The sequence below is a fragment of the Odontesthes bonariensis genome, chromosome 5, assembly GCF_027942865.1.
Source record: "Odontesthes bonariensis isolate fOdoBon6 chromosome 5, fOdoBon6.hap1, whole genome shotgun sequence".
Classification (NCBI taxonomy): Eukaryota; Metazoa; Chordata; class Actinopteri; order Atheriniformes; family Atherinopsidae; genus Odontesthes; species Odontesthes bonariensis.
The window spans coordinates 40539989-40564319 of record NC_134510.1 but is presented as its reverse complement, the minus strand read 5'-3'; the positions used below and the strand labels follow the sequence as shown (position 1 = coordinate 40564319).

At 41.0% G+C, this 24331-nt stretch overlaps 2 protein-coding genes and 2 long non-coding RNA genes across 4 annotated transcripts; 1 reads left to right on the top strand and 3 right to left on the bottom strand.

The window, feature by feature from the left end:
* Nucleotides 1–1364: 1364 nt before the first annotated feature.
* On the bottom strand, nucleotides 1365–3322 carry LOC142380486 (uncharacterized). The gene is made up of 2 exons (XR_012769833.1): nucleotides 2885–3322; nucleotides 1365–1874 (listed from the first exon to the last, which is right to left on the bottom strand). It is a non-coding gene; the product is annotated as an uncharacterized LOC142380486 (long non-coding RNA).
* Nucleotides 2594–10532, top strand: LOC142380487 (uncharacterized). The gene is made up of 2 exons (XR_012769834.1): nucleotides 2594–4204; nucleotides 9896–10532. It is a non-coding gene; the product is annotated as an uncharacterized LOC142380487 (long non-coding RNA).
* Nucleotides 9818–15076, bottom strand: LOC142380485 (sialic acid-binding Ig-like lectin 15). The gene is made up of 3 exons (XM_075466379.1): nucleotides 14975–15076; nucleotides 12262–12651; nucleotides 9818–10304 (listed from the first exon to the last, which is right to left on the bottom strand). The coding sequence occupies exons 1-3, from the start codon at nucleotides 15027–15029 to the stop codon at nucleotides 9880–9882; spliced, it is 870 nt and encodes a 289-aa protein (XP_075322494.1). The 5' UTR covers nucleotides 15030–15076; the 3' UTR covers nucleotides 9818–9879.
* Nucleotides 15077–15617: 541 nt separating this feature from the next.
* Nucleotides 15618–21107, bottom strand: LOC142380923 (anionic trypsin-2-like). Its single transcript, XM_075466869.1, has 6 exons — nucleotides 21062–21107; nucleotides 19177–19363; nucleotides 18845–19024; nucleotides 18666–18730; nucleotides 15945–16105; nucleotides 15618–15820 (listed from the first exon to the last, which is right to left on the bottom strand). The coding sequence occupies exons 1-6, from the start codon at nucleotides 21099–21101 to the stop codon at nucleotides 15623–15625; spliced, it is 831 nt and encodes a 276-aa protein (XP_075322984.1). The 5' UTR covers nucleotides 21102–21107; the 3' UTR covers nucleotides 15618–15622.
* Nucleotides 21108–24331: the final 3224 nt, after the last annotated feature.

Genomic DNA, 24331 nt, shown 5'->3' with positions numbered 1-24331 from the left:
TCTGTTTTCAAAATATAAGCGCATTTTATTACACATATTGTCTGGATACATTTCCTTCCATTTTTCTGAGCAATTTCTACAAATTAATATATTTTTTTCCATTTCCAGAACACTTTCTATTGTTTTATACCATAGCTGAACCTCTGGTTGTTTACTTTGTTTCCATAATCTTGTAATTTGCTTTAGTGCAGTAAGTCTTAGAAGATGAAAAAGTTTACAGTATATTCTTTTTATCTTATTTGGTAAGTCGATGCCTAGTATGTTTACTGGTGTTAAAGGTTGTTTAAGATCAAAAATATATGTAATAGCTCGCCTTACCTCCTCCCAAAATGATTTTATTAAAGAGCATGTAAGGAGTATATGTGTATGCGTACCTTCTTCTCCGCATCCTCGCCAACAATTTATATCAGCTCCTGAGATATGAGCACATTGTTTAGGCACCATAAAAAATCTTTGGTTAATTTTCCAGCCAAACTCCTTCCAGCATTTTGACTGAGTTGTTTTGAAATGATCTTTCCATGACTCTCTCCAGGAACTATCTGTAATATTTATAAGTAATTCATTCTCCCATTTTTCTTTTGCATTGTACTTTATTTTTGTCATTCTTTGTATTATTTTGTAGGCCTTCGCTAGACCACCTCCCTTTCTGCTTTTGTTTCTATTTTCTAACAAAAAAATTAAAACATCATTTGTTTCCTTTTCAGCCTTTTGTTGAATATAGCTCCTAACCTGTAGATATTTGAAAAAGTGTTTTTGTGGTAAAGCATATTTCTCTGCAAGAGTTTGAAATGAAACTACTATGTTTTCATCAAAAACTTGTGCAAAAACGGTCAATCCTGTGTTTGCCCAAGCGTCTAAAATGCTATCATCTTTTTGTGCTTTAAAATCTGGGTCATATCTCATTTTTCTTAGCTTCACGCTTTCGCTATGAATTTTTAAATGATGGCATAATTGTCTCCAAGTCTTTATTGTGTTTCTAATACAAAATGTGAGTAGATATTGTTTTTGTGTCTCTTTTTTAAGGAAAGGTAAAGAGCCAAGTAACCCATTCGACAGTTCTCTCTCAATATTAATCCATTTTATTCCAGATTCTTCTCCCATCCAATTCATTATTGTAAGGATTTGTGCTGCGAAGTAGTACTTTTGTATATGTGGAACCCCTAAACCTCCCTCTTCTTTTGGTTGAGTTAATATCTCATATTTAATTCTATGTTTTTTGCCATTCCAAATGAAATCTGCAAATTTTTTATTCCAAGTTCTAAAAAATGTTGGTGGTACTGAAATGGAAAGTGCTTGAAATAAAAAGAGAACCTGTGGAAGCACCATCATTTCAACCTGGAGAGACTCACACGGAGAGATAGGGAGACAATTGTAAAGTTTTATTAACAAGATTTCTTTGGCGCTCGGGCCCCGGCTGCGGACATGCAAGCTGAACCGCTGTGAGCTTGAAAGTCCGGCATAGGGAGATAGATGCTGGATATCATCCCCCCAAAAAGGTAGCCGGGGCCGAGCTGACGAGGGTCTGGCTGGAAGGTGAGACAGGAGCCCGTGAGAAGGTTTGCCACCCCCCCCAAAAAGGAACCCTCACGACAGGCGTCCGTTCTGGAGTATCCATTTTTTTTTTTTTTTTTTTTTTTTTAAAGGAGCGAAATGGAAGAGGGGGAGAGAAGGGGATTGTGAGCCCGCCTGGGCTGCAATGGAATTGAGCCCGCTTGGGCTGCCAGAGGAGAGAGAGAAAGAGAGAAAGAGCCTGCTTGTGCCGAGTGATAGCCAGCTTGGCTGTGTGCAATCCGGCCTGCTTGTGCCGGGGAGTGATAGCCAGCGGAGAAGAGAGATGGAGAGTGGGCCCGCCTGGGCTGCCAGAGGAGATCGTGCTGCCAGAGAGAGAGAGAAAATGGACAGTTAGGGCTGAAGGACTCCACCACCAGTAGTTGTGCGAGCTTACCGATTAACGGAACAAGCGCTGAGCAGCGAGCACGGATTGAAGGTCCGGACGTGTGTAGGGGGAGTAGCCTGCCAAATGCCAAGCTGCTGGAGGGATGCCTCGAGAACACCCTGGTATATATAAATTTTTTTTATTTTTTATTTATTTATTTTTTTTTAATAATTGAAAAGTTCTGCCTTCCAGACAGCACGAGAAATACGCCTGCATTTCTCACTTAATACGCACGCACGCCTGTCTTCAACTCGGAGTCAACGTCATGGTCGGTTCCATCATTTATCGATACTTCAGTCGCTTCCAGGTCTTATTTAGACAATATCATGCAAGTTCGTAATCTACCATAGTTTAGATGTGGGTAAAGTGGCAGCTCAATCTATCATAGTAAAGCTGCCTTTTTTTTTTTTTTTTTTTTTTTTTTTCTTTTATTTACCTTGGCGTCACCGACATCTTTACATGCTGAGCATGTGTTAACAACTCCTTAATCGAACGGTTTGGTCAGATGTTGCTGGCTTCTGGCTGCAACATCATTTCGTTAAGCTAAGAAAGAAATCATGGTTCATAAAGACATCTTGGATTGTGATCATTCAAAGAGGCACCACTGAAGACGCTGTGCTGGTGGTAACAGAGCTGAACTTGATTTTAAGCGCTGGATCAAACATCAAACTGCTACGCCCGCCATAGGGCGCGAACCCACGACCCTGAGATTACCAGCCTCGTGCTCTACCGACCGAGCTAGCCGGGCTAAGCGACCTACCGGTCGACCACGGGACACGTGAGCAATCAGGCAGAACCAAGTTAACATACTGCCCCTGCGGGATCTTGGAGCTTTAGACGAGGCGAGACATGAGCGTGAGCAGGCACGTACGGCTGGCCTAGGTGAGAGAAGGAAGCGTGAGACCGGGCACACATATTAACACAATGAGACAGAGAACCACATATTACCCTGCGATGCCGGGGCGGGTGACGGCGAGGCAAAACGCTCCCTGGAAGCTGAGAAGCCGCCTGGGTCAGCTGAACCGCAGGAGTCGAAGCAGAGGCTGCGCGTGGGCCCCGGAGCCGGAGCGGAGGACGGCCCGGGCGCCGCTTGGCCGGAGGCGGGGATCGATTCCTGGACCTTTTAACAGCGGTGGATTGGGAAGGAGTCGATGAATCGCCGGTTTGGAGAAGCTCTGTCAGGGAAGCGAGCTGATCGGGGCCGTGGCCCTCGGCTGGCGGATGCCCCAGGACCGGAGAGCGGATGCCAAGGAGCCGGCAGCAGAGCGAGGGGCGAGCCGGGCGCTCCAGCGGGAGGGAGCGGGGGAAGCAGGCTTGGAAACGCCAGAATGGCGGATCGGAGGCCTCTGAGAGGCGACGGGATCCGAATCGACATAGAGCTTGAAAGTCCCGCCCCCTTTTTTGCTTCTTCTTCCTACTTCCGTCGTCCCCATGGGACGTCATGCCTGGATCTATTAACATGGGCAGGGTGATGTCTTCTGTTCCCAGGCATTATATGCCTTTTTACAGTACACGCATGATGTTCTGGGGTTAAATATGGATGAGTTCATGCAAAAACATTGGCGATTTGTCGTAGGAGTGCCTGGTTAAACGTTGTAAAAAAAAGTTAGGGTAAAAAGACTACATTGCGTCGCATATGCTACGTCACTGATCATATTTCCCACCATGGACGAAGCCAGACATATCACCACCAGCATAGCAGAAGCTCTCCACGTGCCCCGACTGGTAGTGGTTCTCTCCTCGGCTCACAAGTTTTCGTTCGCCCTCGAAAAACTGAGTGAAACTGGCCAACGACAGCGCCATGATTGCTCTTCTTCTTCCACTCCTCCGCGCGCCCAAACGTGATGACGTTTATTTTCCGTGCCAAACGCTACATGCTGTAGTTCGAGAAATGCTCAGAAAAATAACTTAACAATGAAGCACTTATGCCCGCTAAACTGTTACGCTACTGGTATGAAAAAATATTAAAAAATGTCCTACACAACATATGTGAAATGCAAGACTCAATTCCATCAAGCGCAAAAAATAGTTTTATTCCGTCATGGCTCCGTCATTGACTTGAATGTCAAATTATTACACTTCCGTGGTCCCGAGGGGAGGAAGTTGAATGACGTCAAGGAGGCGGGACTTTCAAGCTCTATAGGAATCCTGCGGAGTTCGACCAACGGGCGAGAGCTATCGCATGCAGCTGCTGGTGAACAGGTAGAACCCAGGAAGGAGCGCCTTATATCTGGACCTGGACGGTTGATGAGCGATTGGAGACAGCTGGTGAGTCTGCCATGTTGAATTTGCGGCTTCGCCTTCATTTTAATTGTCTCTACCCTACTATAAATTCCATCAGGGATTAATTTCCACCTATTGAAGTCCTGATTTATCTTCGCTTCTAAGATGTTATAGTTGTTATTATACAGGTCACTCAAATCCGAGCTAATGTAAATACCCAAGTACTTTATTATTTGTGAGTCCCATCTAATATTATAATATTGCTTTAGTTCTTGATCCATTTCCCTACCAATAGTTAAAGCTTCACATTTACCTTTATTAATTTTATATCCTGAAATTTTACTATATTTTTCTATTTCTCCCATCAGGTGTTGTAGTGATTCTTTTGGGGAGGTCAAGTAGAGTATTATGTCATCCGCGAATAGTGCTAGTTTATGCGTTTCCTTTCCTATTGTAATCCCTTTAATATTTTTATTTTTTCTTATAGCTATTGCTAGAATTTCAATATAAAAAGTAAAAAGAAGTGGAGAGAGGTTGTCTCCTTGTCTTGTTCCTCTTTGAATTAATAACCGTCTTGATAGTGTACCATTTGTTTTAACAACTGAAACCGGGGTTGCGTACATTGCTTTAATCCATCTACAAAATTTTTCTTCAAAACCAAAACTCAACATTACTTCAAACATGAAAGGCCATAAAACTAAATCAAAAGCTTTTTCTGCATCTAATGTCAATAAAATAAGGTTTTCTTCATTTTTATTTGAATAATCAATTATGTTTAGTGTTCGTCGTATATTGTCTGACAGGAGACGACCTGAGATAAAACCACATTGATCAGTATTTATCAGATTAGGGATAATGTATTTTAACCGTTTGGCAAGAATTGATGTTAATATTTTATGATCTGTATTTAATAGGGATATTGGTCTGTAGGATGAACACTTTTTCGGGTCTTTTCCTTCTTTGTGGATCAGAGTGATAATAGATGATGTCCATGTTGGAGCCCATCTGCCTGTGTCAAGTGCGTGATTGTAAGCTCTTACCAGTAGGTAGCCAAGTTGATCTTTAAAAGCTTTGTAAAATTCATTTGAGAAGCCATCATCTCCTGGTGCTTTTCCTTGTTGTAGACCTTGTATTTCCTCATTTACCTCTTCAAGTGTAATAGGCTTTGTTAATGTAATGTTGTTGGCTTGTGTTGCTTTCGGTATTTCAAGTTTTTTAAGATAGTTCTGAATTAGTTCATTATCAACTTTCGTCTCTGTTTTATAGAGGTCTTCGTAATACTTAGCAAATTCTTCTGCAATCTCGTCTTTATCCATTATAACTTTATTTTGACGGGTGTTTAATTGTGTTATGTGTGACCTCTCTTGCCGTTTCTTTAATTTATATGCCAGTACCTTTAACGCCTTTGGTCCACCATCATACTGTTCCTGTTGTGTAAATTTCATTAGTTTCTCGATTTCCATCATGCGTAATTTATCTATTTTTTTCCGTTTTTCATCTAACTCAAGTTTAACCTTTTTATTATTTGTTATACTATGTTGTTGTTCTTAACATTTTATTTCATGAAGTAATTGTTTTTCTAATGCGTCCTTAGATCTTGTCCTTGCTGAAGAGTAAGATATTATTATACCTCTTAACACAGCCTTCCCGGTTTCCCATAGAGTAACTGGATCTACATCTGGAGTGTCGTTTATTTCTATATACAGTTGTAATTCCTTTTTCATTTTTTCTGTAAATGTTATTTCCTCTAGAAGTGAATTGTTAAATGTCCACAGGGATTTACCTTTTTTACAATTAAGTTTTAAGGACAGAGAGATGGCTGCGTGGTCTGAGATATTTATGGAGCTAATCTGACATGATTTAACTAATGTAAAATTATTTCTATATATAAAGAAATAATCTAACCTATTATAGACAGAATGTCTTCCTGAGTAGCAAGTGTATTCTTTTTTACTTGGGTGGAGTTCTCTCCATACATCTACCAGCCCAAATTCTAGACATGCCTTCCTTAATAAATCAGCGTTCTTTTCGGCTCTGTGTAGTCTAGTACTTGTTGAATCTAATTTAGCATTCATTACCAAGTTTAAATCCCCTGCTAGTATAACTATTCCTTTTGCTTTTATCACTAATAAATCTATTAATTTAGTCATAAATTCTATACCAATATCTGGTGGATAATATACGTTTAGAAAAGAGAGTTGTATCCCTTCTATTTTACCTATCACGAGAACATATCGTCCATCTTTGTCTGTGAAAACATCTTCCATTTCAAAAGCAATGTGATTTTTAATTATTATTGTTACTCCCCTTTGCTTTGTGTTGTATGAACTATAATATACTTTACTATTCGTTATTTTCTTTAATTTCTCATGCTCCTCTTTCTCCAAGTGCGTTTCTTGTAAATAAATTATATCCGCCTTCTCTTTTTTCATTTCTAACAAAATCTTCTTCCTCTTTATAACATTATGTATTCCATTCACGTTCAATGACACTATTTTAAGATCATACATGATGAAATCAAATAAGTTAAAGTACTCTTTGCAAATGCTAGTGTGTCATATGCATGTGTGTAATTATGTGTGGTTTGAACTTGTAATGGTGTAGGTACAAGTAAGCCACAAAAATATACAAAAAACAAATTAATTAAACACATCCAATAGACAAAGACAAAACGAGTAGACGAAGACTCACATACAGAATTCAGGTTCCATCTGTACCCCATCCATGTAGGGCGGTAGCTCATGGTGATTGATGTTGTGGGCATCCTTAAGATCAGGGCGTTAGCCAACAAAGTCAGCAAACTCGTTCCCTATTGTGCCAGCTTGTTTACCCCCCACCCCCCCAACCCCTATCATTCAATGTGATTACCCTAATTTATACCAACCATTATCTTCAGTCAAATAAAATAAATCAGGTTTTCAATATATGATGTTATTAATATACCTCTAGAAAGTACAAGAAGGCGAATTAAAGAAGGTTAACTGAAATAAGCCTATTTTAATGTAAAACATAAGGAGTATACTGCTAAGCACATCATTGCTATCTGCATTTCAGCTTCATTCATCCTAATTCTAATAGAGTAAAAAAAAAAAGGAGGGGAAAAAAGAGAAAATAATTGAATAATAATAATAAAAAATGAGAAATTTTTTTTAATAAAAAACAACAATAGCAACAACAATTTAAGTAATCAAATTAAATTGAATAAATTATGAGGGCTATCCTACACCCTAGCAGACCTCGTGTTATAAAGCCAAAACCAATCTCATTTCTCTCACATAACATTTTTTTTTTTTTTCTTTTTTTTTTTTTTAAACAGAAATTTGTTCATATCCATGCTTTCCCCTTCCTCTTCTCTTCCATCCTTTTACATCACAAATTCAATCTCTGCAGTCTTACGCAAAAGTCCAGGTCCTCAAAGCAGGTCAGTTGTAGCTTATAGGCCATCTGCGCAGTTCATCGCCCAGTATTTTTAATGGCCTCAATTAGATCTTTTCGATTAAAAAGAAAGAAAAAGAGAAAGATAACAAGGAGAGGGAAAAAAAAAAAAAAAACTTCCATGATCCAGCTTCACCTCGCTTAATTAGTTCAATGCTGGTCTATCCATCATATAATCCTCCTTGGCGATGTAATTCTTTTGCTGCTTGAGCTCGCTTAATTTAGTGCTGGTCTATCCATCATATAGTCCTCGGCGATGTAATTCTTTTGCTGCTTGAGCTGCGTTAGAGAAAGTTGTAGTTGATCCGTCACTATTAAAGACTTTTAGCTTTGCTGGTGGGAGAATGTGGCTTTTGACATCGCGTGCTTTCAGTTGTAGCCTGATAGGTTTGTACAGGGATCTTGCTTGTCTTACTTGATAGGTGTAGTCATTGTCCAGGAAGATCCGCTGATCCTTATAGATAATTTCGCCTTTTTGCCATGCTGCTTGGAGAACCTTCTGTTTCGTCTCAAAGTCCCGAAAGGCCACAATGATGGGTCTTGCTGAGTTCTCCTTCTCTGTTGAAGTGCGATGGGCGCGCATCATGTCTAATTCTTCTGTAACACCAATATTCTCCGTGATGAATTGTTTTAGAAATGCTTTCATGTCCCCGCCTTCACTTTTTTCAGCCACATTATAAAGGCAAACATTGTTTTGTCTTGACTTATTTTCTAAATAGTTCACTTGATCAGTCAGTTTATCAATTCTTGACAACATAACTTCTGTTGTTGCGTCTTTCTTCACCTCGGAGTCGTCCAAATGACTAACTCTTTCTTCCAGATTTTCGATCCGTATTTCCATTGAGTCCACCTTTTGACGCGTCTCATTTGTTTTTTGGATCAGGCTTTTGATATCGCGCTCACTTTCCTGACGGAATTCCTTCAGCTCCTCTCTGAGATCTTTAAATTCTTTCAGTAAAGATTCTTTAAGTTGTTCAAACATTTGTTTGATATCACCTTTCTCCGCCATGTCTTTGTCTTCCACTGGATTCTTCTTAGTTTTTTTCCCAAATTTCAGTTCGTGTAATTCCGCTAACTCTCTCGCCGATCGAAGATTCATTCCTTAGTATTTTTAGACATTTTTTTAGACATTATTATTTCATTTTAGTAGAGTTATTTTCAAATTTTCTCGGGGTTGGTGAGAACAAAGGATTCAGGCTGACACCATGTCACCGGAACCGGAATCCCGAAACGGCTCTTATTAGGAACCGACTGGATGCTGCTGAGTGCAGATAGAATTTAGTTGATTTTAGCTCTTTATTCATGACTCTAGTATCTCTCTAATACAACTTTTTTGGTCATTGTCACAGCTGACGCGTGGTGTACCACAGGGCTCAATCCTCGGCCCGTTTCTGTTCTCTATTTACATGCTTATTCAAGAACGTAATGTTGATTTCTACAATACTGACACAGACGCAGAGAAAACTCTCAGATTCTTTGTCTCTCCGTGAGTCCCTGTGGTGGACGGGTGACCTGTCCAGGGTGTCCCCCACCTCTCAGCCGACGGAGCCCAGGAGAGGCTCCCAGTCCCCCCACAACCCTGGAGTAGACCAGGGAGGTGTGGAAAATGGATGGATGGGTTTAAGTAGCACCTTTAGTAGCCTAAGTCCTTCTTTTTAGGTGCCTTCTTCTTATTGTCTGTTAAACCGGTTTGTTCTTTTGTTATTTTCCAATTCAGTCGTAACAGAAACACCAGAAATGGAACCAAAACAAAAGCCTTTGAACCATGAGGACCGAAGTCCAGTTCTGTGTGAAACAGTTATGTTTTCACTTTGTTTGGTTTAAATCATGGAACCAAAACTATTAAAAGCCTGATTACTGGTGCTGTTTTTGTCTTTTTCCCCCAGAAATAAATGTTTATAAATAGTTATTTTATTAATATTATAGTAAAAAAAAATCATATTTTACAATTAAGGTGAGAAGAATATTATAAATAAATATTATTATTATAAATAATATAATAAATTATATTATAAATAGAATAAAGAATATTTTATTACCGTTTATTTTACGTTTATTTTCGGAGTCAAAGACAAAATCTTGTGAATTCTTTCATTATTCTGGAATATAAAAACAGATGACTGTGATGGTCAAACATGTGAATAACACGCTGTAGCTCACAATAAGTTTACTACTTTATTAGGTGATTATCATATTTCCATAATGTAGTTTTAACCTTCTGAGCAACACATTACAGCAGAATTCTGCCTTTTATGAACATTTCTGATGAATGAAATCAGAGCTGGTTATTTCCTCCAGCAGCTGACTGCCTGCAGAGCCCCTCCCTGCACCATCCACCCCCCCATCCCCACCAGCAGGAGCACTTTGGCCCCAAGAGCGGCCGACAGCAGCAGCAGGAGACGCGGCGACGCGCCGGAAAGAGGCGGCGGGGGTCGGGGTGCCAGGACGTACAGGGTGGCCTGCTCCCTGCCCAGCGGGTTGGAGGCGCTGCAGGTGTACTGCTGGCCCGGCTCCACGTCTCTCAGCTGGCTGACCGTGTGGTAGCGAGTCGCAGAGCCCTGAGACAGCGGCCCCAGCAGGGAGCCCTCCAGCGGGTCGTCCGGGCCGAGCCACTGGACGTCCGGCAGCGGGGAGCCCTGGACCCGACACAGAGCTGTGTACCCGGCCTGCTCGCTGCCGTCCACCGACAGCTCCAGGATCTTTGGAGGAGCTGCCAGGTCCAAGAGTTAGAGAGAAACAAGTTCAGCACAGAGGACAGAGCACTTAGAAACTAAGAAAACTAAGAAAACAAAGAAAACAAAAGAAAACAAAAGAAAAACAAAAGAAAAACAAAGAAAAACAAAAGAAAAACAAAAGAAAAACAAAAGAAAACAAAGAAAACAAAAGAAAAACAAAGAAAAAGAAAAGAAAAAGAAAAAGAAAGAAAAAGAAAGAAAAAGAAAGACAACAAAAGAAAAACAAAATCAATAAAACAAAGAAAAACAAAGAAAACAAAAAAGAAAAACAAAGAAAAACTAAAGAAAAACAAAGAAAACAAAAGAAAACAAAAGAAAAAGAAAAGAAAAGAAAAACAAAGAAAAAGAAAAGAAAAAGAAAAAGAAAGAAAAAGAAAAAGAAAAGAAAAAGAAAGAAAACAAAAGAAAAACAAAATCAATAAAACAAAGAAAAACAAAGAGAACAAAAGAAAAACAAAGAAAAAGAAAATAAAAACAAAGAAAACAAAAAAGAAAAACAAAGAAAAACTAAAGAAAAACAAAGAAAACAAAAGAAAATAAAAGAAAAACAAGAAAAACAAAGAAAAAGAAAAGAAAAACAAAGAAAAACAAAAGAAAAACAAAGAAAAACAAAAGAAAACAAAAGAAAAACAAAGAAAAACAAAGAAAAACAAAAGAAAAACAAAAGAAAAACAAGAAAAACAAAAGAAAAACAAAAGAAAAACAAGAAAAACAAAAGAAAAACAAAAGAAAAACAAAGAAAACAAAAGAAAAACAAAAGAAAAACAAAGAAAACAAAAGAAAAACAAAAGAAAAACAAAAGAAAAACAAAGAAAACAAAAGAAAACAAAAGAAAACAAAAGAAAAACAAAAGAAAAACAAAGAAAACAAAAGAAAAACAAAAACAAAGAAAACAAAAGAAAAACAAAGAAAAAGAAAAACAAAGAAAAAGAAAAGAAAAACAAAAGAAAAACAAAGAAAACAAAAGAAAAACAAAAGAAAAACAAAAGAAAAACAAAGAAAACAAAAGAAAAACAAAAGAAAAACAAAGAAAACAAAAGAAAAACAAAGAAAACAAAAGAAAAACAAAAGAAAAACAAAGAAAACAAAAGAAAAACAAAAGAAAAACAAAAGAAAACAAAAGAAAAACAAAGAAAACAAAAGAAAAACAAAAACAAAGAAAACAAAAGAAAAACAAAGAAAACAAAAGAAAAACAAAGAAAAAGAAAAGAAAAACAAAGAAAAAGAAAAGAAAAACAAAGAAAACAAAAAAGAAAAACAAAGAAAAACTAAAGAAAAACAAAGAAAACAAAAGAAAAACAAAGAAAACAAAAGAAAACAAAAGAAAAAGAAAAGAAAAAGAAAAGAAAAACAAAGAAAACAAAAGAAAAACAAAGAAAAACAAAAGAAAAACAAAGAAAACAAAAGAAAAACAAAAGGCTGGTTATGGTTGGTTATGGTTGGTTATGGTTGGTTATGTTTGGTTATGTTTGTTTGTGATTGGTTATGATTGGTTAGGGTTGGTTATGATTGGTCATAGTTGGTCATTTAGACCTGGAACCTTTTAGAGTGAGACAGATAATGAAATAAGAGGGGTTTGTTATCTGTAACCATGCTAACCATCGTTAGCATGTTGGCGACACACGGTGCATCCAACATTTAGACTGTTCCCAGAGTTAGAAGCATCTCAAAGACCCTGCCCATCAAGCCAAAGGTTTACTGGAAGCCGAGCAGATGACTCAAAGACTTTAAAGGGATAGTTCGCCTCTTTTGGCATGAAGCTGTATGACATCCCATATTAGCAATATTGTTTATGAACATTGGCTTATACTGATACTGTGAGCAGTCGGTGTTTGCTGCTCGGGCTAGCAACACCACACCATCACTGCGTCACCCTTTAACCTTTAATGTAACCGTAACGTAACCTTTAATGTAAGCTGTTTCGGACCCTACCCTCCACTCGCAGTCTGGTCCCCATCTTGTCCTCGAAGCTGATGTGCTCTCGTCCCTGGACCTCCACCCGGCAGTAGTACCGGCCGTTGTCCTGCAGGGTGGCGCCGTTGATGCGCAGCGAAAGGTCGTGCTCCCTCGGGTTGCCCTCCAGCCGATAGCGCTGGTCCTGCTTCGGACCCGGCACGCAGTCCGGGGCCCCGGGCCGGCTGGTGCAGCGGTACAGGACGGTGGCGCCCTGGCCGTGGCCCAGGCGCCACAGGACCTGCAGCGAGGAATGCTGGGAGTGCTGCGGGTGGCTGAAGGTGCAGGGCAGCACCACCGGGTAGCCGTCGATACCTCGAACCTCCGACTGCACATTCATGGACCAGCCGTCATCTCCTGAGCCGAGAGCTGCGGGGAAAAGAGGGCCGAGGAAATATAAAAAATAAATAAAAGCTCTAATTCCACCGTCCAGCTCATGCACAGGTGGCAAACTTATTATTATTATTTTTATTATTATTATTATTAATATTTTTTTTTAATTTTATTATTATTATTATTATTATTATTATTATTATTATTATCATTAGCATTAGCATTAGCATTAGCATTAGCATCATCAGCATAATTTTTTATTTTTTATTTATTTATTTATTTATTTTTGTTTTTACTTCTTCTTCTCTTTATTTATTACCTACTGTAAGCACTTTGGTACATCGTAATGATTGTTTGTGAAGGGCTTCAGAAATAAAGTACATTTACATTTAATTTCCATCATCATCATTATTATTATTATTATTATTATTATTATTATTATTATTATTGTCATTATTATTATTATTATTATTATTATTATTATTATTATTGTTGTTGTTATTATTATTGTAATTGAACTATATATTATATATTGTTCCATTAAAACACTAAAAATGTCCCAAAACTAGATTAGTTTCAGATTAAAGTAAAAACGGTTTTAAATTGTTGGATTATTCCTCAAGAGTGGTCTACGACCACATCCTGAGGCCCAGATCAGAAAGTGGATTTCCTGTGTTCGTGGTCTGTTCATATCAGAGTTACGTGAGCACAGCTTCTCAGACCTTCCTGCCTCACATGGATCTACAACATGTCTGCGTGATGTGAAGGTTTATCTTTAAAATGGGAGTGGTGTACTCCCTCCGACCAGCAGGGGGCGCAGCTCACAGAGCGAGTCCTTCTCATTAATGATAACCGACACGCTGCTGCCCTGCCTCATGTTATTTTCCTATAGTTTAGCTCGGTAATAAGTAAAAGAGCTCTGAGCATTGCAGGCAGGTGAGTGTTAAAGTTTTACTCTGCCTCTGTCACATCCTTGGGGTTTCCCCCATGTTTTTAGTTTCATGTTTTATCATGTTTTAGGTTGTTTCATGTTTAGTTTTAGTTTTGCCGTGTTTTTTCCCTCAGTTCCCATGTTCAGTTCATTAGTTTCACTCATGTTACCTGCACTCATTTGTCAATCACTCCCAATTCAATATTTAGTTTCCAGGTTTTCCCATTAATTTAGTGAAATCCTTTCTCTGTTTTTCGCCAGATAAGGCCACGCCTAGTGCTAAGCTAAGTGCTAAGCCAAGTGCTAAGCCAAGTGCTAAGCCAAGTGCTAAGCTAAGTGCTAAACTAAGTGCTATGCTGAGTGCTAAACCGAGTGCTCAGCTGAGTGCTAAGCCTAGGGCTATGCCAAGTGCTATGCCAAGTGCTATGCTAAGTGCTATGCTAAGTGCTAAGCCAAGTGCTAAGGCAAGTGCTAAGACAACTACTATGACATTTGCTAAGTCAAGTGCTAAGCTAAGTGCTAAGCCAAGTGCTAAGCCAAGTGGTAAACTAAGTGCTATGCTGAGTGCTAAGCCAAGTGCTATGCTAAGTGCTATGCTAAGTGCTAAGCCAATTGCTAAGCCAAGTGCTAAACCAAGTGCTATAACAAGTGCTAAGCCAAGTGCTCAGCCAAGTGCTATGCTAAGTGCTAAGCCAAGTGCTAAGCTAAGTGCTATGCTGAGTGCTAAGCCAAGTGCTATGCTAAGTGCTAAACCAAGTGCTAAGCCAATTGCTAAGCCAAGTGCTAAGCCAAGTGCTAAGCCAAGTGCTAAGCCAAGTGCTAAGCTAAGTGTTAAGCCAAGTGTTAAGCCAAGTGCTAAGCCAAGTGCTAAGCCAAGTGCTAAGCCAAGTGGTAAGCCAAATGCTAAGCCAAGTGCTAAGCCAAGTGCTAAGCCAAGTGCTAAGCTAAGTGTTAAGCTAAGTGTTAAGCCAAGTGTTAAGCCAAGTGCTAAGCCAAGTGCTAAGCCAAGTGCTAAGCCAAGTGCTAAGCTAAGTGTTAAGCTAAGTGTTAAGCCAAGTGCTAAGCCAATTGCTAAGCCAAGTGGTAAGCCAAATGCTAAGCCAAGTGCTAAGCCAAGTGCTAAGCCAATTGCTAAGCCAAGTGCTAAGCCAAATGCTATTCCAAGTGCTAAGCTAAGTGCTTTGTTCATGCCATGTCTAATAATTAGTTTTTTCTTCTTCTTGTCTCAGTTATTTTCATGTTTTTGTCCCCACAGTCTAGTTTTTTTTCCCCCGGCTCAGCCTTTTGTTAAACCCCATTTGGTGAATAAACCCAGTTTGCTTTACACCTCTGAAGTCCACCCAAACATCTGGAGCAAACATCTGGAGCAAACATCTGGACCAGACACCCCAGTGAGCGGCTCCTCATCAGCCGGTTTTATAAGCTCACCTGCTGAGAGGAACAGCAGCAGATCCAGAGAGCTGCAGACCCACCGAGCGTCCATGAAGAGACCGCCGAACACACCGAGCAGCAGGCTGAGACTGACTCACCAACTCGTGTTTCCCTTTTTTATTTATGTTCCCCTCCAGCTTCTGTGTATCATCAGTTTCTGACTCAGTTTGTCTTTAATCTCTGGCAGAAACAGCAGAATAAATCCATCAGTTTCTGGCTCAGTTTGTCTTTAATCTCTGGCAGAAACAGCAGAATAAATCCATCAGTTTCTGACTCAGTTTGTCTTTAATCTCTGGCAGAAACAGCGAAATAAATCCATCAGTTTCTGACTCAGTTTGTCTTTAATCTCTGGCAGAAACAGCAGAATAAATCCATCAGTTTCTGGCTCAGTTTGTCTTTAATCTCTGGCAGAAACAGCAGAATAAATCCATCAGTTTCTGGCTCAGTTTGTCTTTAATCTCTGGCAGAAACAGCAGACCCGTCAGTAACGTCGGCATTTTAACAGATTAGAATAAGACTGAATAACTAACTCTGATGAGAAACCCAAAGGAACGTTTTTCATTTCCTAAATAAAGAGGAAAAAAGACAAGAATCTGATAATCTGATGAGGAAATCATGTTTTATTTCACACATTTTCCAGTTTGGTCAAACAGCAACTGTTGTTATGAGTTGTAGTATGGCATTCACTAATTTCCTTTTTTTTAAAATTATACCGTCTATCCACCCCCAGTATGCGCATACGTCCATGAAGATAGCTTTACTAGTACATGCATAGTCGGGATCACCCCTACTAATCACACCATAAATCTTGTCCTGGTGCACCACTCCTCCACCAGAGTCGCCCTGTGATAGAGAAATATGTTCATTACATAAATTGGAAAAATGTTTTGGGTTTTTAACTAATTTTAATGAAAGTAAAAAAACAACTTCTATTGATTGTGCAGATTATGTTCAGTGGCTGACTTACTGGACATATATCTACTCCGGCTCTTTGACCACAGAACCAATGTTCATGAGCAATTAGTTTGTAGGGGCCTGGATAGTTCTTCTGGAAATAATCCCTGAGATCCTTACAGTCGACAACATCAGTGTTTGCACACTGAAGATGTGGATGATCGGCTTGTTCTACTGTAGATGAGAGGAAAATGAGGAAAAATTAAACATTTCTTTTCATCCAAAAGCATTTAAAATAGTAAAACTACTTAATATACTTAAAGAAGCTTATTTATCTGACATACATATTTCTGAGTTATTTATCAGGTTTATTCAGAATGTTTCAGATGCTTCTCTAAACTTAGTGATATACCGTATGGTGAGTTGAGCTCCTTAAAGGGAGTTAATGATGTTCAATGATTTAATTTATCATAAAAGGCAGCAAACCTCTTCCAACGTTTCCAATAAAATATCCTGAATTTATTAAAGGATCAGCACCAAAACTCAGTAAAATCTAACAAAAAAGTCACTTCTTCCTCTTTCTCTGTGGACTCAAACATTTAAACTTTTCCTTTAAATGTTACAGTCTGAATCAGCTTTAGTTTTCCATCATTTATATTTCTGATGATTTGCTTTGGTTTTCCTCTGCAGGTAGTAGATGTGTTCATGTGTTCATCTGACATTAACACGTGAACACAAAAGCACATGAACACATGAACAGATGAACACATGAACACATAAACACATGAGCACATGAACACATGAGCACATGAACACATGAACACATGAACACATGAACAGATGAACACATGAACAGATGAACACATGAACAGATGAACAGATGAACACATGAACACATGAACACATGAACAGATGAACACATGAACACATGAACATGAACACATGAACACATGAGCACATGAGCACATGAACACATGAACACATGAACAGATGAACAGATGAACACATGAACACATGAACACATGAGCACATGAACACATGAACACATGAACAGATGAACACATGAACACATGAACAGATGAACACATGAACACATGAACACATGAACACATGAACAGATGAACAGATGAACACATGAACATGAACACATGAACACATGAGCACATGAGCACATGAACACATGAACACATGAACAGATGAACAGATGAACAGATGAACACATGAGCACATGAACACATGAACACATGAACAGATAAACACATGAACACATGAGCACATGAACACGTGAACAGATGAACAGATGAACACGTGAACACGTGAACAGATGAGCACATGAACACATGAACAGATCAACACATGAACACATGAACACGTAAACACGTGAACAGATGAACACATGAACACATGAACAGATGAACACATGAACACATGAACAGATGAACACATGAACACATGAACACATGAACAGATGAACACATGAACACATGAACACGTGAACAGATGAACAGATGAAAACATGAACAAATGAACAGATGAACAGAATAACAGATGAACACATGAACACATGAACACATGAACAGATGAACACATGAACACATGAACAGATGAACAGATAAACAGATGAACAGATAAACAGATGAACACATGAACAGATGAACAGATGAACACATGAACAGATGAACAGATGAACACATTAACAGATGAACACATGAACACATGAACAGATGAACAAATGAACAGATGAACAGATGAACACATGAACACATGAACACATGAACACAAGAACACATGAACACATGAACAGATGAACACATGAACACATGAACAGATGAACACGTGAACACGTGAACAGATGAACAGATGAACACATGGACACATGAACACATGAACACATGAACACATGAACAGATGAACACATGAACAGATGAATACATGGACACATGAACACATGAACACATGAACACATGAACACATGAACAGATGAACACATGAACACATGAACAGATGAACACATGAACACATGAACACATGAACACATGAACACGTGAACACATGAACAGATGAACACATGAACACATGAACACATGAACAGATGAACACATGAACAGATGAACAGATGAACACATGAACACATGAACACATGAACAGATGAACACATGAACACATGAACAGATGAACAGATGAACACATGAACAGATGAACACATGAACACATGAACACATGAACAGATGAACACATGAACAGATGAACAGATGAACAAATGAACAGATGAACACATGAACAGATGAACACATGAACAGATGAACAGATGAACAGATGAACACATGAACAGATGAACAGATGAACACATGAACAGATGAACAGATGAACACATGAACACATGAACACATGAACAGATGAACACATGAACACATGAACAGATGAACAGATGAACACATGAACAGATGAACACATGAACAGATGAACACATGAACACATGAACACATGAACACATGAACACAGTCTGGGGTTACAGGCTGCTCAGCTCAGCTCTGCAGCAGCTCGGTTGGTGATGATATTCAGACCTTTCTGAACTAAACGTCTGACCCAAACTCACCCACAGAAGTAAATCCTCTCTCTATATATATATATACTATGCTCCTCACAGGTAAGTTGTTTTGCATGTAAATAAATGCTGTGTGATAAACAGCTGATCCGGCTCACAGTTAGAGGAGGAGCTGCTGATCCAAACCGTACTGCATCATGGAAAAGAAAAAAGCTGCAACTGTGCTGATGAAATCAAAGTTATTCTCACCTCTTTCATTGTTTGGGCCCACTGGTATTGATGATCCATAACCTGCAATCTGAACTTCGGAGTGACTGAAATACAATAAAAGTAATATTATTTATACATGTTTATACAGATATAACATAATCAGAAAACAGACTGCAGACTACTTTAAATGTACTTTAAACAGACTTTTTCAGACTTACACTTTAGTATGGTTGTTACAGTCAGGAATTCCTACAGGTGTACCTTGAGGTATTGTAATACTTGAAGGTACCTTCACCAGCATGATGTCATGTGTGCCGTTCACATCAGTGAAGATTTCAGGCTTATCTGTGATTTCCACTCCAGTGGGATTCGAATGAGGAAAATGTGCAGTCAGATTCCTACACAACAAACACATGGTTATAACAGGTAACAGACACTGATCATGAACATGAATAATTCTGCTATTTATCCAACTTTTAATGATCGAAACCTCAATGATTTCAGAGGAAAAGGTGTGATCATGTTTTATATTAAACCGTCACTTTCTCACCATCCTTTTTTCCAGCAGTGAGCTGCAGTCAGAATCCACTTATCACTGATCAAAGAGCCGCCGCATAAATCCTCATGTGTTCCATTATACGATACCAGTTTCACATGAAAAAGACGCTCAGTATTGGTACAGTCAGTACCCCCAATAATCCTCTTCTGCAGATTCCTCTCTGAGCTCACCGCATCACCTGAGAGAAAAGTGAAAGTTTTCCATCAACGATGGAATTCTGAGTGAAAACGTGCAGTTTTACCCAGAAAAGAACAACATGGGAACCCTCAGCCGTCCGATATGAAGCTGCACAACATGTTTCTATCTCTGCCAACGCTTAGAGCTCAGATAAATAATGCCAACGCTCAGAGTTCAGATAAATAATGCCAACGCTCAGAGTTCAGATAAATAATGCCAACGCTCAGAGTTCAGATAAATAATGCCAACGCTCAGAGTTCAGATAAATAATGCCAACGCTCAGAGTTCAGATAAATAATGCCAACGCTTAGAGTTCAGATAAATAATGCCAACGCTTAGAGTTCAGATAAATAATGCCAACGCTTAGAGTTCAGATAAATAATGCCAACGCTCAGAGTTCAGATAAATAATGCCAACGCTTAGAGTTCAGATAAATAATGCCAACGCTTAGAGTTCAGATAAATAATGCCAACGCTTAGAGTTCAGATAAATAATGCCAACGCTCAGAGTTCAGATAAATAATGCCAACGCTTAGAGTTCAGATAAATAATGCCAACGCTTAGAGTTCAGATAAATAATGCCAACGCTTAGAGTTCAGATAAATAATGCCAACGCTTAGAGTTCAGATAAATAATGCCAACGCTTAGAGTTCAGATAAATAATGCCAACGCTCAGAGTTCAGATAAATAATGCCAACGCTCAGAGTTCAGATAAATAATGCCAACGCTCCATCTTTAACCCTTTGTGCGGTCTTAACATTGTGTTTACTCCCTTTGTCCTACGGGTCAGAAATGACCCGCCCTACCAAAGCCCCAAAATAGTGCAACTGTAAATAAATTAAATAAATCTATTTTGTATGATGAAACCACCTGTTATTTATCTATTCAACTCAATTCAATACATTTTTTATCATTTATTTTTGTTACACAATACAAAAAGACAATCACCAGTTTTCAGGATTACACTTTTTCTTTTTTTTTGGTCAGTTGGACCAACAGTTTTCTTGTTTTCTCAGTTTTCTTTTACATAATAAAGGTTTATTATTGCTATTATATAAATGTGAAGTAATTACTTCTGAATTAATTATATTAAAATAACAGTTAAAAAACAGTTAAAAACAGTTAAAAACGGTTAAAAAAAACCTGTCAAAATCTGTTAAAAAACTGTTAAAAAACAGTTAAAAAATAGTTACTACTTTTAAAAAAAGTAATTACTTCTGAATTAATTATATTGAAAGGGAAAAAAACTGAACTTTTTTCTGGTGTTTAAATGTTTTTTATAATTCACGGGTCAAAAATGACCCATAAGACAATCTTTGTACCCTAGTGGTGTACAGCCCACATGGAAACATGAACAAAAATAAAGTGTGACTTTTTCTAATGATGGGGTCCCTTTAGGAAAAGGAAAAAGATAGTTTAAGGTATTTTTTCTGCAGCTAAACATGGTTGTGGCTCACTTTTGACCTGCAAGACAACAGGAAGGGTTAAAGCAGACAAGAGAAGGGTTAAAGCAGACAACAGGAAGGGTTAAAGCAGACAAGAGAAGGGTTAAAGCAGACAACAGGAAGGGTTAAAAAGGTCCTAAAATCCAAATAAAGTTGTGTTTCTAACTCTGGAAGATGCAAAGAAACATTCAGATTTCTGCCCAGAAGAAGAAAACGAGTAAAAAGAAGCAGATAAAGAGGCGCTGGATTACTCACCAACCCACAGCAAGACCAGAAGAAGCTTCAGAAGCGCCATCGCTGCCGTTCTGTGTGGCGGGATGTCCGCGGGCCTCTTATACTCTGCACCCTGCTGCTGGACCACCACTCACAGCCTGAGGACTTATCTGAAACACACCGGCACAACTCTGCATGCAAAGCACACACGTGCACTTTTTATCACTCCTAACAAGCGCAGGCGTTTCTGTACGGAATAAGGAACATGAAGGAGTGACTAATAAAAGATAAAAACTTTGTTGGTCCCACAGTGGGGAAGGTTCACTGTTACAGTTTAGGTTTTAAATGATAAATATATATATTGAAAACAGCAAAATGCTTTAAATCAGTAACAGAAACGTTAAAAGACATGTGTGGACATATAAACAGATGAAAGGATGGATGATGGATACTGTTTAGTAATCAGTATATATACATGTTTTATCATTGTTATTGTTATTGGGGGAAAAATAAAGATATTGTTCTCACAAACCGGTCTAACCTATTCTTTACACATACACTCACAAAGTACTGTGGCAGGCAGGCCTTTGAGGGAGGACTTTACTTCTAGGACAATGCTGGAATTTTGTAAAGTGCTGGGAAGTCCTCAAATTTCTAAATAATTCCCATGGCTTGATTTTGCTTTCAAAGTGCCTCAGATTGATTCGATTGAATTAACAATGTTCAACATTTTCGACCGGGGGGATATATCAAATATTAAATTTATCACACTTGGGTGTTGAGAAAACTGTTGTATATGGGTTCATATAAAGTACAAAGTAAGATGGGCTTCCTAAAAAAATTGCCACCCTGCAATATATGCCTGCCACCCCTCTGCCACCCCATGTCTAAATCTCCAGAATCGCCACTGCTGTTTCACAGGAACAGCTCTTTCTAGTTATAATAGTAGTAATAAGAGGTTAATCCAGGCTGCTCGTGCCTTTAGTTAAACAGTTTGCAAGTCAAATCTTCACAACTGTCTGCTGGTGATGAAACTTTGTTCCTGCCTGTGTGCTTAGTGAAATATTTCCTCTGACAGTTGGTTCATCAAACAGAGGCGAGCAAAAACGACGGCCCATTAACCCTCCAAACCATAAAGTTTCCCTTGTTTAATTTGCCTTGAGTGTGGCAGTAAACGTGCCACTGTGCGTTCTATCAGTACCTTCATTTCTTAGTATAATTCAGGTTGTATTCAGGTCACATTTACTGACAATTTATCAGAAACTCACACAGACAGAAGCACAGAGACTGTACTTTAAAGAGAAAAGGACATAAAGGAAATAAAGCAAAGGGGAAAACAACAAATCCTTCATCCATGGATAGAATATGAGAGCCTCCTCAACCCAGGGCCTCCTCTACCCAGGGCCTCATCTACCCAGGGCCTCCTCTACCCAGGGCCTCCTCATCCCAGGAACTCCTCTACCCAGGGCCTCCTCATCCCAGGGCCTCCTCTACCCAGGGCCTCCTCATCCCAGGGCCTCCTCTACCCAGGGCCTCCTCATCCCAGGGCCTCCTCTACCCAGGGCCTCCTCATCCCAGGGCCTCCTCTACCCAGGGCCTCCTCATCCCAGGGCCTCCTCTACCCAGGGCCTCCTCATCCCAGGGCCTCCTCTACCCAGGGCCTCCTCAACCCAGGGCCTCCTCTACCCAGGGCCTCCTCAACGCAGGGCCTCCTCTACCCAGGGCCTCCTCATCCCAGGGCCTCCTCTACCCAGGGCCTCCTCAACCCAGGGCCTCCTCTACCCAGGGCCTCATCTACCCAGGGCCTCCTAATCCCAGGGCCTCCTCTACCCAGGGCCTCCTCTACCCAGGGCCTCCTCTACCCAGGGCCTCCTCATCCCAGGGCCTCCTCTACCCAGGGCCTCCTCTACCCAGGGCCTCCTCATCCCAGGGCCTCCTCTACCCAGGGCCTCCTCATCCCAGGGCCTCCTCTACCCAGGGCCTCCTCATCCCAGGGCCTCCTCTACCCAGGGCCTCATCTACCCAGGGCCTCCTCATCCCAGGGCCTCCTCTACCCAGGGCCTCCTCTACCCAGGGCCTCCTCTACCCAGGGCCTCCTCTACCCAGGGCCTCCTCTACCCAGGGCCTCCTCATCCCAGGGCCTCCTCTACCCAGGGCCTCCTCATCCCAGGGCCTCCTCTACCCAGGGCCTCCTCATCCCAGGGCCTCCTCATCCCAGGGCCTCCTCTACCCAGGGCCTCCTCTACCCAGGGCCTCCTCTACCCAGGGCCTCCTCTACCCAGGGCCTCCTCTACCCAGGGCCTCCTCATCCCAGGGCCTCCTCTACCCAGGGCCTCCTCATCCCAGGGCCTCCTCTACCCAGGGCCTCCTCATCCCAGGGCCTCCTCATCCCAGGGCCTCCTCTACCCAGGGCCTCCTCTACCCAGGGCCTCCTCATCCCAGGGCCTCCTCTACCCAGGGCCTCCTCAACCCAGGGCCTCCTCATCCCAGGGCCTCCTCTACCCAGGGCCTCCTCATCCCAGGGCCTCCTCTACCCAGGGCCTCATCTACCCAGGGCCTCCTAATCCCAGGGCCTCCTCTACCCAGGGCCTCCTCTACCCAGGGCCTCCTCTACCCAGGGCCTCCTCATCCCAGGGCCTCCTCTACCCAGGGCCTCCTCTACCCAGGGCCTCCTCATCCCAGGGCCTCCTCTACCCAGGGCCTCCTCATCCCAGGGCCTCCTCTACCCAGGGCCTCATCTACCCAGGGCCTCCTCTACCCAGGGCCTCCTCATCCCAGGGCCTCCTCTACCCAGGGCCTCCTCTACCCAGGGCCTCCTCTACCCAGGGCCTCCTCATCCCAGGGCCTCCTCTACCCGGGGCCTCCTCATCCCAGGGCCTCCTCTTCACAGGGCCTCCTCATCCCAGGGCCTCATCCTAAGGCCTCCTCAACCCAGGGCCTCCTCATCCCAGGGCCTCCTCTACCCAGGGCCTCCTCTACCCGGGGCCTCCTCATCCCAGGGCCTCCTCTACCCGGGGCCTCCTCATCCCAGGGCCTCCTCTACCCAGGGCCTCATCCCAGGGCCTCCTCAACCCAGGGCCTCCTCATCCCAGGACCTCCTCTACCCAGGGCCTCCTCTACCCAGGGCCTCCTCTACCCAGGGCCTCCTCATCCCAGGGCCTCCTCATCCCAGGGCCTCCTCATCCCAGGGCCTCCTCTACCCAGGGCCTCCTCATCTCAGGGCCTCCTCTACCCAGGACCTCATCCCAGGGCCTCCTCTACCCAGGGCCTCCTCATCCCAGGGCCTCCTTTACCCAGGGCCTCCTCCACCCA

Excerpts from the sequence above, each read along its gene's own strand:
- LOC142380485 (XM_075466379.1), bottom strand. The coding sequence starts at position 15,029 with ATGGACGCTCGGTGGGTCTGCAGCTCTCTGGATCTGCTGCTGTTCCTC. Across the intron at positions 12,652-14,974 it reads GCTGCTGTTCCTCTCAGCAG|CTCTCGGCTCAGGAGATGAC; the intron begins GTGAGCTTATAA and ends TTTTCCCCGCAG. Across the intron at positions 10,305-12,261 it reads GACCAGACTGCGAGTGGAGG|CTCCTCCAAAGATCCTGGAG; the intron begins GTAGGGTCCGAA and ends TGGACCTGGCAG.
- LOC142380923 (XM_075466869.1), bottom strand. The coding sequence starts at position 21,101 with ATGGCGCTTCTGAAGCTTCTTCTGGTCTTGCTGTGGGTTG. Across the intron at positions 18,731-18,844 it reads TGTAACAACCATACTAAAGT|TCACTCCGAAGTTCAGATTG; the intron begins GTAAGTCTGAAA and ends ATTGTATTTCAG. Across the intron at positions 15,821-15,944 it reads CCGGAGTAGATATATGTCCA|GGCGACTCTGGTGGAGGAGT; the intron begins GTAAGTCAGCCA and ends TCTCTATCACAG.